Here is a 13,887-nt window from a genome sequence, read left to right on the forward strand (position 1 = left end):
GGTGATTTGCGACAGCACATAGCCTGGAGGGTGGAACGATATAGGAGCGGCGTTTCGCAACGCTTTGATGAAAACAAACACGAAAAAGGAAACAGTAAGGAAGAGGCTTTTAAATGTAAAGAAAATGTATGTAGAAAGTTTTGGTGAGCCTTGAATTGTTATCTGCTGGTACAAACCAATTCGTTTTTAAACTTTTTAGTGCCTGTTTTAAAGTCGCTTTGAAAAGCGACAGTGAGTAAGAAAGGCAATTTGCTTTCACTATGTTACAGAGCAGCTTCACTGACACATGAAATTATGCTCAGAACCGCGTTTCCCGCTCTGAAGATTTATTGAATTACGTTTGTCGTCGAGACACACATAACTTTGAAAACATCAATACCTACGCGCGTAACGCACAATATAATGAATACCAAAGCCATTCAGCTCTATCAAGAACGCCGCAAGCATTAGGCCGGGTTCAGACTGCTGCCGCAACAGTCGTAATAACTTTAAACAATGACGTCATTTCACATCTCAGCCAACCGAACTGCGTGACATGCTGTTTTTTTTTTTACGTTCATAGATCACGATGTGGCTTTTGCGTCGGTAGTCTGAACACAGCCTTAGACGCACTCCAGAAACCGCGTTTTCCTGTCACCACTACAAATAGCGCAAGAGACCGGACGAGAAAAGCTGACAAGGGGGGGGGGGGGGGGGCGCTGACTGACGACTAAATTTTATTGAAACAGCGAAATATGTAAGAAAAAGCAAGAGCACTAGCAAAACAAGAAAGGCAAACAAAGGTTACATGGAGATTACTAAACAGCGGTGCCACCCACCGCAGCCACGCCGCCCAAATAACTTCTCTTTAGCATGCAGCGTGATTGACGGCATGCTTACACACGAGTCCTCCATTCTTCCTTTTTCTTATATACCTATTTCTCTGTTTCTTTCAACAAAATTCAGTCGTCAGTCAGCGTCCGTCCTTATCAGCTTTTCTGGTCCTGTCCCTTGCTCTGTTTTAATCATGGATCCTTACCGACTAGCCCATCTTCGCACTCTTGACCGCTACAAATTGCATTTACGCCTAAACCTGAGCTCACCTGCTAGGATTGAGTTTCATTTTTATTTCTGGGGGAAAAAACAACGGTAAACAACCTGTTAAAGACGAACGCGCATGAACGTCCAGCGTTCTTCCGCGCGCTCTTCTCCTAGCTGATTAGTGAGGCGTGGCGGCAGCTTGATTAGGGCTGCGGCCTTTACCCGGCTGTCGCTAATCCGATCTCGGCGACGAGAGCACTTCCGAGTGCAGTTCCGTGTTCTCCCAGCCGGGGGTCGCCGCTTGCAACATGGCGTGCGATGTCCGAAAGCTTTCCTCGCTAAAAGAAAAATAAGCCCACATGAACATCTGACGATACATTTCCTGTTGTTGCACGTTGTTGTTGTTTCCAAGTCTAATGTTTGTTCTTCGTGCTTCCTTTCTGCGCAGCCTGATTGTTCCCCGCTACTGCTTCGAGGGAGCTTGTGCTTCTCGCCGAGTCTCGGTCACCGGATGTCCCAGTTTCCGCATGTCGCAACAATCTCGGGAGTCGGCGTCGTCGCTGCATTATGTTGATCGCTCGGCTGCTGCTGCGTCGGCTTTCCATCGCAAATCCAGATAGGGCCCAACGGCGGGAAGTGTGGAATCTGATAAGCACCGGCCATTGCTGGATCACTCCTTCTGTGTGACCTTGTCGTGCTGACAAGAGCTGCGCGAGATCAACAACTGACGTGGTCGTATGAGCTCACCGCGTGGGTGGGTACGGCGCAAGGCTGGATTCCCTGCTTGAAATTTGCTCTCTGATATCGGGGAGGCTTCCATTAATATTATATTGCAGGAAGGGGTTCTGGGACTTGAGGGATCCCAAGATGGCGGGCTTGGTCTTCCGCGATTAGAGTTCCTGCATATCGCGTAGCGCAAGAGTTGCGCGACTGAGTGCCACATGCCGCGGGTTCCAGTTCGACAGGAAAGCCCGCTTTCAGCGTTGCGCACAAGACCCCGTATTCAGTCAGTTCTGCTCCACTGAGCATCGGCGGTTGCGGAAGCGGCGGCAGCGGCGGCGGGTCAGCTGATAAGCAGTCGACTATCGTGCGCCAGTTTTAGTTCGCGCGGCGGCCCGGCGGCAGCTCCTACATGCGAGACGGGTGGCTTTCCCGCACGACCTGGAACTCAAGATGGCGGATGGACGCGCAACTCTGCTCCCCTAGGGGAGCTGTATACAGGAACTCTATCCGCGATTGAAGGGGGGTGTTGCAAATAGTAGAGGAAGAAGATGAGGCGTCTTCGATGCGTCTTCCCACGCCAAAGGAGAGAGATCGTTGAACGGCTGTCTGGAAACCGGCCCGAACCTGAACCCGGATCTACTTCAAGTTCTCCTTCGCTTCAGATGGTACTTAATACCGATGACAGCAGACATCGAGAAGGCGTTCCTGCAGGTAGAGATCCGAAAAGAGGACCGGGACCTGTTCAGATTTTTGTGGTTTAAGGAAACACCTGCTGTCCCTTTTGACGAAAATGCCGTAGAGGTTTGGCGGATGACGAGAGTTCCTTTTGGATCTACAGCTAGTTCATTCATGCTCACGGACATACTTTAATGCCTACAGGCGCCGTCCCCACAGCAGACACTGTGGTCATGATAATCATCTGCACACGTCGGAAGCAACGCGGCTTACAACCTGGATGCACCAGAAGAAACGAAGTAACCGGAAGCAACGCAGGAAGAAAAGGGCTATCTAAATTTAACTGGCCTGAACGTTGGCGTTTCACCAGGAACTGCAGTGCTATGTTTTCGCCAGAAGCCCTGTGCCAGATTTTAATGTTTTTCACATCTGTTTTGTGGCCGGGAGTATGTTGCAAATAGTAGAGGAAGAAGATGAGGCTCCTGGCTCTAGGGCACCACTATCATTATCATTGTACTTAACCAAGTCATCGCCATTAAAAGGGTCGTTCCATTAGGGGTCCCACGGCTTCGTTTCTTGGCGGCGCACCCGCAACGAGGTGTCCGATCCGCAACAGGGGGCTCAGCGTGGGGTTCCACAGCACAGAGGTGTTGGAGACTTAATTCTGAATTGTGGGGTCACTTGCAATAAGCGTTCATTGTGTGTAATTTATATCAGCAGGTACAAATAAAGCCACAGGTTGTTTTTTTTTTCGCATGAACTCAGTGTCGAATGGGTTTGAACGCTGCTGGGTGGGTTTGAGATACATTATGACATCCAAGTCAATGGAGCGGTAGGAGACTAGAACCAGTAATAAAGAAACTATAGGTGTATTAACGAGTACAAAAAGTGCTTTGAACTTTGTAATTCCCACATCGCAGCTAAGACGAAAATTCAAATTACGCGCGCACCGATGGCTACAAAAGAAACGTTCAAAACCCTTCATTATCGATTAAAATAACCAGTTCTAACGCCTCAATTGGCCGCTGGATGGCGCCAAGACCGTGTCTGGTGTTGGAGTTAAAAACGAGGACGTCGAACTAGATACGCGTACAGTAAACGTTTGCTATATGTGCTTTTACAAACAAAAAGAAAGCAAAACACGCACAATGCGTCGCCTGCTACACAATTAGCGTTGCGCTTTTGTCCCTATCGCTGGTTAACGATGAAAGCAGGCCGACCCAGGTCGTTAGTGGCTGAAGCTACGTGGCGACTGTTTTTACACAACGTCGTCCGTAGCCAGGGCCTGCATTTGAAGGCAATGGGCGTGGTGTTCGTCGGCAACCAGGTTGAGCCCGCTGGAGCTGATGTCGACCGTCGTGGCCTCGTGGCCGTCTCCACGCGCCGGCCACTCGACGGGGCCGTCGGACGAATTCGTGTTCACCAACGGGAGGCTCCTGGGTAGTCACAAGGCATTTAATTATCGTTCTGTTGTCTTATAAGCAACGCGTAATGCACCACTGTTGTTGTTAGCAACATTTATGAACCCCGTTCCAGATACTTAAATGTAGTATCGGACAAAAACAAGAGCGAAAATGCGCCCCTTTTATAACCATCATAGCGAAGGTACCAAAATATATTGTGTGTCGTGCACAGCTCCCTAACTATTTTTAAGGCTCACATGGCACATTTTATTTGCATTTGCGGCGTCCAATTGCCCCTAAAAATAAAGTAATCGACAGTGAGTTAAAAAATTGCCGCCACTAAAATTAACGTTCGTAGCCACTGTTCCATTTATAGTTACTGTCATACCCGTACCAATGGAGAGAGCAATCATAATAAACATAGATCTGAGAGAGCAATCATAAAAAAAATTCCAGGGATCTTTTCACATGTTTGCAATGCGCCCGAAGCGTCTATGGCATCTTCAGTAATTCATGCCGACTTCAACTCCAATGCGCTTGCTGGAACGAAGAAAATTCAATAAGTCTAAGCGATGGGGAAATTATGGTGGGATGAAGATGCCCGCTTATCATGACCATTTGCGCTCCAGTCTCTAGCGTACTCCGCCGCTCGGTCAAGCTCAGGCGCCTCGTGCATGCATCACTTACAGTGCCGGAAAGGCATGCCGTGTAAGACTGCGCCTATGCAAGCGGAACTGGCGATACGTATGAACCCGCAGTTTAACCATCATTTTCTAATAATCACTGTCTATGATAAGGCTTAGCCTTTACGTCATGTTTTTTATTTTCTTTTTGTTTTTGTAAATGTGTTTTCATTTTGCTGCGTCAAAGAAGCATTGCTGCAGCTTCCGTTTTGCGATGTTCATGAGTGCACGCAGCTCGTTTCAGTCTCCTTTCGGCTGTTCCACAGCCACAGAGATTTCCTGCGCTGCACCGATGCCTAAGGTAGTGACGTAACCAATAGTAACATTACCGGAAATTATGTCTTAACGGAAGCGACGTAATTTCTAATAGGGAACTCCCTAACCCACAATGAACGCATTTTGCAGACGTGTATCAGGGCCTTTTAAAATTTGATGCGACGCGAGGCCGACTTTATGGCCTCATAAAATCTTAACACCTTTAATAATCACTCTCATATTTGGATGCGGTACTTACCCGTACTTGATGAAGTAACTCCAAGCGTGGATGACCTCTCGGCTGAGGCTTTTGTCTGCATCGGTGGCCCCGGACTGTCGCAGTGGCCGACCGAATAGCAGGTCCACGTCTTCGTACCTGGTCATGGCTTCGGCCGCGCCGTACGACAGCGGCTGGCTCATACGAAAAGAGTACACCTGTGGGAAGTTCAGTTGGTGTTTTACAAAATGATAACAGTAGACTTAATTACCGTTTTTATCATCTGCCAAGAGAGGTAATTTGGATTAGGCACTAACTTCATGACATGCTGGCAGGCATAATAGTAAATTCACTGCAGCTCCAAGCGTAGGGAAGGAATAAGAATAAATGAGTTATAAATACCGGGCCATCACCACTAACCTGAAACCGGAGGAAGGGTGAAGCATGCAGTGTGAAAGAGCATTCAAGGATTGTAAATCTCTCTCTTACCACGCGGCGCGCGCGCTGATTGGGCGCCGGAAAAGCGCCGGTGGGAGAAGCAATCACCTGCTTACTGAGGCAGTGGCGCCCTCTCTTGCGTTGAACCGGATTTAAGCAATTTGCATTCCCCATCTGCCCCAGTTTGTGGTAGTGGCGGGGCTCAACGCGATCGCAATGCAATGCCCGCGCCTCGCCCTGGGTGCTTGACCTCGGTGAACAACGAGGACCCGGCAGCAGGTGCCTTTTCTTGCCTTTTCTTGCTTCGACCGACCACCCGACCCAATTAGACCTAGGGTCGCCAACTGTGGGTATTTGAGTATAACACAAATTATAACCCGTCTACAAACAGCTTCTGCTTCTGCTTGACGATTGCTGAAGCGGACAGGGAACGCTTCACAAATTTTTAAATCCTGTCAGTTTATTTTGCACCGGTTTTATTCATTATAAATTTTTCTTTTAGTACGCGTTACGTTCTAGCGCAAGGCGTTGGAAAACGAGTGTCCCGGTGGTTTAGTACCGCGACTGCACGAGATGGCGACGACAGGAGACGCAGACAGCCCGAGCCCCTGAGGGGCTTCGCCCCTAAAAACCCTTAAAATCTCTACGGATATTTAAGATTTATGCCAGACATGTTCGTCTCAAACATTGCGAAATCTATACACTAACCTAAAGTAGTAAAAAAAACACAGGGTTAGAAAAGAGACATAATTTTGAGAACATTGTGTCCCATGTTTCGCCTTGCATGGAGGGCCCGTTTTGCTAAGCCGTATTCTGCAGGTCACAGCTGCCAGCTGTAAAATATGGCCTAGCATAAAACACAGTCGATACTTTTTCTGCATATTGCATTCTCTAGGGAAATCAAAGCACGTTACAAAGGCTATTTGCTACATTGACTAATAAAACAAAACTATGTCGAAAAGACGTTCAAGAGCAGAAAACATTCCTTGGTTTGATTTTGCGAACATGCGCTATCCCCATAGCATCAAAAGGCATCAAAGATTTACACTTTCATTTATTCATTTATTTTGTGTATAAGGCTCTCTCTGCTTCGAGGGAGAATAGTAGGCATGAGTTAAATCGAACGAAAGGAAACACGGCAGATCGTACGCTTATCAGCGTACGATCATTTTCATTTTTTTTTCATTTCATTTGTTTTTGCGTCCCGCTTTGCTGTACGGGGGGTCGCCGAGTTTCAGTATTCTGGGAAGTGACCGGCGTTTTCTTCTGGCGCCTAGTTTCACAATTCAACTGTCCTCGCTCACTGGTAGCGGAAGCTTGCTGCCCCTGTTTTTTTTTTTTCTTTTTGATATGCTATTCCCTTCAACACACGCCAGTTCTCATGACCTCTACTTCCCCAGCTTACGACCACAGCTCAGTGTTCTGGATTTCTTTTCTTCGGCAATAAAAGCGCGAATTTCAGTCAATGAATCACCTTCTTCAGGCCTAACGCATCCTGAGTCCGTCTTTATTTTCTGTAGATGCATCTAAATACATCTTTTCCTTCTCTTTATTGCAAAATAAGGTGACTTCGAATCCTGGGAACGTTGCTGTCTACAATTTTTTAAGTAATAAAAACGCCTTCTTATTTTAGGCAGTTGTCCAACTTTTCTGGAGCCCGAACATTGTGCGTTCATTTCTCTTCTGCCGTACACTTTATAAAAATATATACATATATTAAGACATGCGTATTGGGCTATCAGTGCTCGAGACACAAAATGCTTTCTTCAAAGGGTCAAGTAGTATGTCATTGAAACGGCGCTTTGAATCATGCTTTATGGCAGAAACATCATGAAAGTTGAACTGTGGTTCACAAAGGCAGCAAACACGTTCCTTACACTGAGCTGAGACTGCTGTTCTCGTCCATGATCTCAAAATCTGAAAGAGTTTTGTCGTGACAAATGCATGCTAAAATGCTTTTAAAAAATGCAACACCAATTAGCACCGTTACCATTAGTGCGATACTTATTTGCATTCATTGTACGCAGGTTTGAAACACATTTACTGCCTTAAACATAGCAATTGGAGGCTAACGTGTTAATAACCCATATTTCTTGACAGAATAGAAGATACCGAGTCCTCAAGCTTGAACGAAAGTTATGGACATCAGTAAATCATTATGAAAAAAAAGCTGTATCCGTGCTTGAGAGTATAACGAGGTTCATGGTCTCAACAGACATAGTTTCTGCAAATGTAATGGCTTTTTTTATTAGCTTTGTTTAAAACACAAATTTAAGACACATCGGGTTTTACTAAGTCCTGAGCTCTGCTTGCTGAAGTACTACAGTTAAACATCCCTGCACGCTATAAGTCAACAAGTCTTGGGCAGCGCTTGTTTTAGTTCCAAACAGTTCAGAGGACTTCAACAAAAATTTCTTGGCTGCAGCGTATATCCACTATTAACTGATTTGTGAAAAAAAAAGTTGATACAGACAATTGTTTGAAGAAACTTCCCCAGTGATTGTTGTAACACGCAGTTTATGGAAGCCCTAGCTCACCTAATTTTGCGCCGATTTTTGTTCTCTTTGTTGTGACCTGCTGCACTTAATAAAGCCAAAAATGTCGCAGCCCATTTTTTTCTGAAGAAAAAAGCAAAAGCATTAAGAGGCGCATTGAGAGAACAAAATTTCTGTATTTGTATTTAAAAATTCCTCTCAACAGATGACCTCAATTTAGGTTATTATAGAATAATATGTGTTAACTCCGCCAATCATGCTTTTTTTTTGCAAATGCAGGAGTTCACGAGGTTTTCACGAGGTTTTTTAATTGCCGTTCCTCGTTTTTTTTCGGGCTTTTTTTTTCTTTTTTTTTGTGTTCACTCTTCGGTTTAGGTCCATATAATAATTGCCATAATTTTTTTCAGTTTTTCTATTTTTTGTAGCTTTTGGTTTTCTTTTTCAGATATATTTTTTTCAGATTTAGGTTATTATAAGGATCAAATGTGTTAACTCGTCAATAATGAATTTTGTGTAAGTGCAGGGCGTACACGGTTGGGACTGGAGGGAGGGGTTAGGTGCTCGGCAAAGAATGTAACGCTTTAAAAGTTGCCCCCCGGCGTCTACAGCAGCGAAACAAAACCTCAATTCCCATTGTCCGAGACACGCCATGTAGCTCCATGCTTCGCAAATAGAACACAACGAATATTACTTCCTGGGAATGCACACAAGAAAGTGAAAAATCGGTCACCGCGACAACTTGTGCTGTTAAGTCAGTTAATTCAGTTTCTCCGCGCGTCTCGCCGGGCTTCGCTTCCGCCCGCTTTTGGTCCCTCGCCCTGCGGCGCAGTAGTCATCAGCGATTCCAAAAGCTGCGCGCAGGACAGCTCCATTCGCCTGAGCGGTTAACAAATATGTAGCTCTGAAAGAAAGCAGAGCCCGTAAGTTGGCCATGCTGAGATTTACATGCAGAGGTGAGAAATTCTCCGGTTGCACTAGCAGTATTTTTGCGAATTGCCCAGTCAGTCATAATAAAAATAGATAATGAATTACTGAACGGGGCCCCAAGCATGCTCAGAAAATATATATGATCTAAATTGGGAAGTGTAAGGGTTCATAATCTAATAGTTAGGTTTGTTATGTGCTCTGAGGTCTTTGCAAAGATTTACGACAGCGATGTTATTGTCACGAACTGCACAAAACTCGTTTTAGAGCTCGTGCATTCGAGTCGTAATACCAGCGGAGCTGTTCTAGCGTTGTTTGCTCTTGGGACACAGCATCGGGTATCGTGCTAGGTAAAGTTTGTGTAGTCTGGAGATGCGGGGGAACGTGTTCATCCATACGGCAACAGGGTGCGACCAAATTTATTAACGCCCTCTAACGGAGGAGCAGTGGAGTAAGGCACTGTCAAAAGCCGACTACGATGACCAGTGCCGGACGACAGTCGCCGTAGCAGCCACCGGCGCCTTGGCGACGGAAGCCCTGGAGTAGGAGCACCCACCACGTCGAAATGCCCGACGAACCCAATAAAGCTCTCTCTCTCTCTCTCTCTCTCTCTCTCTCTCTCTCTCTCTCTCTCTCTCTCTCTCTCTCTCTCTCTCTCTCTCTCTCTCTCTCTCTCGCTCTCGCTCTCGCTCTCGCTCTCTCTCTCTCTCTCTCAAGACCAGACGCGCGGTGGCCTTGAAGAGCCTCTGCTGGTCTCGTACCGTGTCACTCTCTCTCTGGAGCAGGTTTTCCCTAAAGTGACTATTTGGGCATGTTGGTTAAACTTGCTCTAGTGAAGACAGCTCAACTGGCACACGGACAAAGAGGGAGGTGACTTGACAGACATAAGCGTTGGTACCGACAGTTTATTGAAAAGAGATACACATATATATGCGAAGTAGCTACACTATACTGCTTGTTCATCAGCGGCGCATGCCTGAGAAGTTTAATTCCCTCTTGGACAGGGCTATGGAGGGTGAGCTGACACATGCCTCTCCCAACCTGTTAATTAGTTCTGCCCCAATAATCTCCCGTGCCATACGGTCTCACCATCTTTTAACCACAACTGTTCTGTCAAAGAAAAGCACCCATCTGCACGTGGAGCGGTGCAGTGCTAGGGACCCATCGCGCACATTTCTTTGAGTGTTTTATTGACCTTGTTTGCATACTCCGTTAACCTATCATTTAAACATCTTCCTGTTTGCCCAACGTAAAACTTCTGTCGACGCAGTGGAATTTTTACACAAGCCCTTCTACGCATTCAGCATGGGCCATCCTGTGCCGCAGTTCCTTTTCCCAATGGCCTGTGTATCGCTCCATCCGCACTGCTTCAGAAGATTGATTGGAGCAGAAAACACGTCTCTCACGTCTAAGCGCTGGGAACATTTTTTCAGGTTGCGAGATAGTTGGCGCATGTGGGGGATAACCGGAACCTTGTGCCTGCTCTTCATAGACTCTGGTACCCCCTCTACAACGGCGCCCAGCACAGTTGCAAGGTAGCCAGCGCTGTGAAGGCGTTACACCTGGCCGTAGAAGCCAGCGGCAGCAAGGGGAGGACATGATTTTTCGACATGATTTTTTCGGTTTTGAATTTTGCGCGTAAAGAAGCCCCTTCTACCGTACAACTCCGCTAATTCGAAGATTGTAAAAAGTAGTATATCCATTCTGTGCTTCAAGAATTCCCTCGAAAAATCATGTCCGCACCTTACTGCCACCGGCTTCTACGACCAGACGGTATGCCTGCAGAGCGCTGGCTACCCTGCGTCTGTGCTCGCCCCCGTTGCAGAAGGGATGCTTGGAAGGCGGCGTGCGAAGGCTCAGCCATGCGGAGAGTCTATGAAGAGCAGGCAGAAGGTTGCGGTTATCCCCCACATGCGCCAACTATCCCGCAACTTGAAGAAAGGGGCCCAGCGCTCAGACGTGAGAGACGTGTTTTCTGCTCCAATCAATCTTCTGAAGCAGTGAAGATTAAATAGTTTAGAGGACTTAGGGAAAAAAAGCAGCAGCACGAAGCATAGGATGTCCCATGATTAATGCGTAAAAGAACTTGTGTACAAAATTCCACTGCGTCGTAACAAGTTTTACGTTGGTCAAACCGAAGATGTTTAAATGACAGGTTAAGGGAGCATGCAAGCAAGGTCAATAACACACTCAAAATAAACGTGCGCGATGGGTTCCTAGCACTGCACTGCTCCACGTGCGAATGTGCGCCCTTCTTCGACAGAACCGTTGTGGCTAAAAGATGCGCGGAGTGTATCGCACGAGAGATTATACAGGCAGAACTGATTAACAGGTTGGGAGAGGCATGTATCAGCTCACCGGGCATTGCCCTTTCTAAGAAGGAATTGAACTTCTTACTAATTAAACTTCTTACGAAAAAATTAAACTTCTTCCTGCTCTCGAATCTTCTTATTTCGTCCCCCCATCGAGTTATTGGCCTTCCTCTTCTTCTAGACCCGTCTCACGGCATCCACACTGTTGCCTTGTGGGTCCACCAGTTGTTATTTCATCTCATTACATGTCCTGTCCAAGTCCATTTGTTTTTCTTTTTTTTTTCAGCTACGATATCTACTGAAGTTTGCTCCCCGATCCAGGCAGCTCGTTTTCTGTCCCTAAGCGTTACTCCGACCATGGCCGTTATGCCGGCGTATATCGCCCCTAAAAATATCTTCTCAACAATGCATTTGTTTCTTAAGGTAAAGCGGACTTTAAAAAGTTCGGTGTAAGCTTGGTTTTCGTACTCTGGCTTTTCCACATTGCCTGTTGCGCAGCGAAGCATGGCCATCTGCGAAGGGAGTATGATTACAGAACATGGCCTAAGTCTTGTGTTATCATAAGTATCCCCCCAAAAATTATATAGCAATTATCTGCTAAGATGAGTTTACTATTACGCCTAGTTTCATTTACCTGTCGTAATTACTTTGTTCACAGCGAAGGGGTAAATGTTACAAAATAATGCATGACCATCAACGGAGGGAGTATGATTACAGAAAGCGACTGTAACTCCTGTTTTACCGGAACTATCCGCGAAAAATTATATAGCAATGAGCCGCTAGGAATACTACAACATTACGCACAAGAAAAAAGCCGATGATAAACGGAATCTTCGTAAGGACAACCCACAGCTTCACTGTGTCACCAGATTTCCCACTAGGTGGAATTGGGTTTAAGTTTTTTGTTAACTCGTTAGGCTTACAGATCGAGCAAACGTTCGCTTTGCCACCAAACGACCGTACTTTCCCAAAAAGCACGCTTTGCAGGAACTCGTCGTGGCTATGATTGGTGAAGATATCTTCCTAAACGACCATAACTTCGTCATGGAGCAATAAGTTCACGCAGGCAAGTTTGTGTAACCGTTGTGCTCGTATGACACAATCTTATCAGTCGTGCCATCTAGTTTGGCGGGGTTTCTCTCCTGCCTTCGAGAGAGTTTCTCACTTTACTTTGTACTACAAACATCCCCTTTGATCTTTTGAACATTATTCGATAGTGTGCGTAATTAGGAGTATTTGTCGTTCATGGCGTGTAAGCAGCTCAGTGAATGTAGGTGCGCGCAAGGACAACTAATTAATGAAAGTTAGGACTAATTAGAGGCAGCCAACAGGACGGACGTGTCGGAATACTCACGTATACCACAATGTTTTTTATATCTGGTGTAACTTAAAGGTTTTCACGCACAATTATCAAATTTTTACTGAATTTCTTTTTCGCGCATTGGAACAATAAGGGTTCAGACCTCGGTTATTACCTTGTTGTTCAAGCCCCTGCTCAAGTACTGCATGAGGTAAGATGTTGGGCACACGTACAACAGGTCCCCAAGCAGATGGGAGACGCCCCTCTGCACGTCATCCCATGTCAACTCTGAAAACGAAAAAAAATAATAAGGTCGTCGCTTGAAGTACGCCCGTAATTCACGTGTTCGTACTTTCTGTCATTTCTGCCGTCATTGTTACATATAACAAATCCTCGTCATCATGAAGTCGTTGAGACAGAAGTCTGGTTTCGTTGTAAGCAGCAGTACTTTATTAATTACGATTACTATTTGCTCTCTGTACCGTCCGTTTTGGGCTGGCGGAATAGCTCGAAAAAAGGGAAATTTCGAATAAAGCGAATTTGTTATTATTCTTTGTTTATTCGTTTATCTTTTTTGTGTAGCTATTTTGCTTATTTTTTGGCTCATTTTATTTTACACCATTAGCCTCCAGGTTAAACCAGGTTGATTTCAGCTCGCGGCACGCTGAGCTCGTCTCCAAGTTACGCACTCAGCGAATCTCAATTTGACAAAAATCTATTCGCATTCCAAACTCGTAAGCGTCTATAAGTATCCTCACAGCTTTTTGTTGGTGTTGTTGTTAGATTATTTTGTACTGCATTATTTACTTTGTGGACAAGCTCATTCGGGATGGGCTACCGAAAAATAAGGGGTTTTTGTACAGGTGCCTTCCGTCTAACAGGAGATTGAAATTCCGGTACGGGCGATAAAAGGTAACCGCGCCGAGGCTCGCCTAAAACGTTGTAGAGAAGTACTAAACTTCTCACTACTACCTAGCGTTCTGCATTCATACGTCTCATCGCTGATCTGGGGCGTTTCAGTTCACGCTTCCTATTTTTCACGTCATTTTTCTTGTTTATCGGTTTGGGCCATCTTAAGCTCCTAATTTGGTGCTCGCGTGCAGCTATGCTGTGCGCGTTGTATGTTGTGCAACCGGGTTCAATAATGGCGAGAGTTGTTCTCAATAATTGTGAGCCGAGGAGGCCGAGATTCGTGCATTTGTCACTTAAGAAGAGTTCCCGTTATTGCCGAAGGCGCAACAGGCTGCAGCGTTGGTAGGGGAGGAAAGACGCGAACGCGTTTTGTGGCTCTACGGGGGTCCCAGACGCTTACAAAACAGCACAGGAAAAAAACGCGACGCTCTCCTCACCACAGGCTATGCTCGTGGTTCGGCGTTATATCTGCTCTCATTGTTATACTCTGAACGCTTTCTCTGCAAACTCTTTAAAGCCTTAAGAGTAAT

General features: G+C 46.0%; 1 protein-coding gene across 1 annotated transcript; it reads right to left on the minus strand.

Annotated features, from left to right (window-relative positions):
- Positions 1–2,865: 2,865 nt before the first annotated feature.
- On the minus strand, positions 2,866–12,721 carry LOC144167756 (uncharacterized). Its single transcript, XM_077696938.1, has 3 exons — positions 12,621–12,721; positions 5,019–5,194; positions 2,866–3,854 (listed from the first exon to the last, which is right to left on the minus strand). Exons 1-3 carry the CDS (start codon positions 12,651–12,653, stop codon positions 3,677–3,679), a joined length of 387 nt encoding a protein of 128 aa, XP_077553064.1. The 5' UTR covers positions 12,654–12,721; the 3' UTR covers positions 2,866–3,676.
- Positions 12,722–13,887: the final 1,166 nt, after the last annotated feature.

The sequence above is a fragment of the Haemaphysalis longicornis genome, unplaced genomic scaffold, assembly GCF_048455015.1.
Source record: "Haemaphysalis longicornis isolate Haplotype H1 unplaced genomic scaffold, Haemaphysalis longicornis Haplotype H1 scaffold_2, whole genome shotgun sequence".
In the NCBI taxonomy this organism is placed as follows: domain Eukaryota; kingdom Metazoa; phylum Arthropoda; class Arachnida; order Ixodida; family Ixodidae; genus Haemaphysalis; species Haemaphysalis longicornis.

Coding starts and splice junctions, on each gene's coding strand:
- LOC144167756 (XM_077696938.1), bottom strand. CDS start 12,653: ATGCAGTACTTGAGCAGGGGCTTGAACAACAAG. Junction 5,195..12,620: donor GCAGGGGCTTGAACAACAAG/GTAATAACCGAG, acceptor AACTTCCCACAG/GTGTACTCTTTTCGTATGAG. Junction 3,855..5,018: donor AGTTACTTCATCAAGTACGG/GTAAGTACCGCA, acceptor GTGACTACCCAG/GAGCCTCCCGTTGGTGAACA.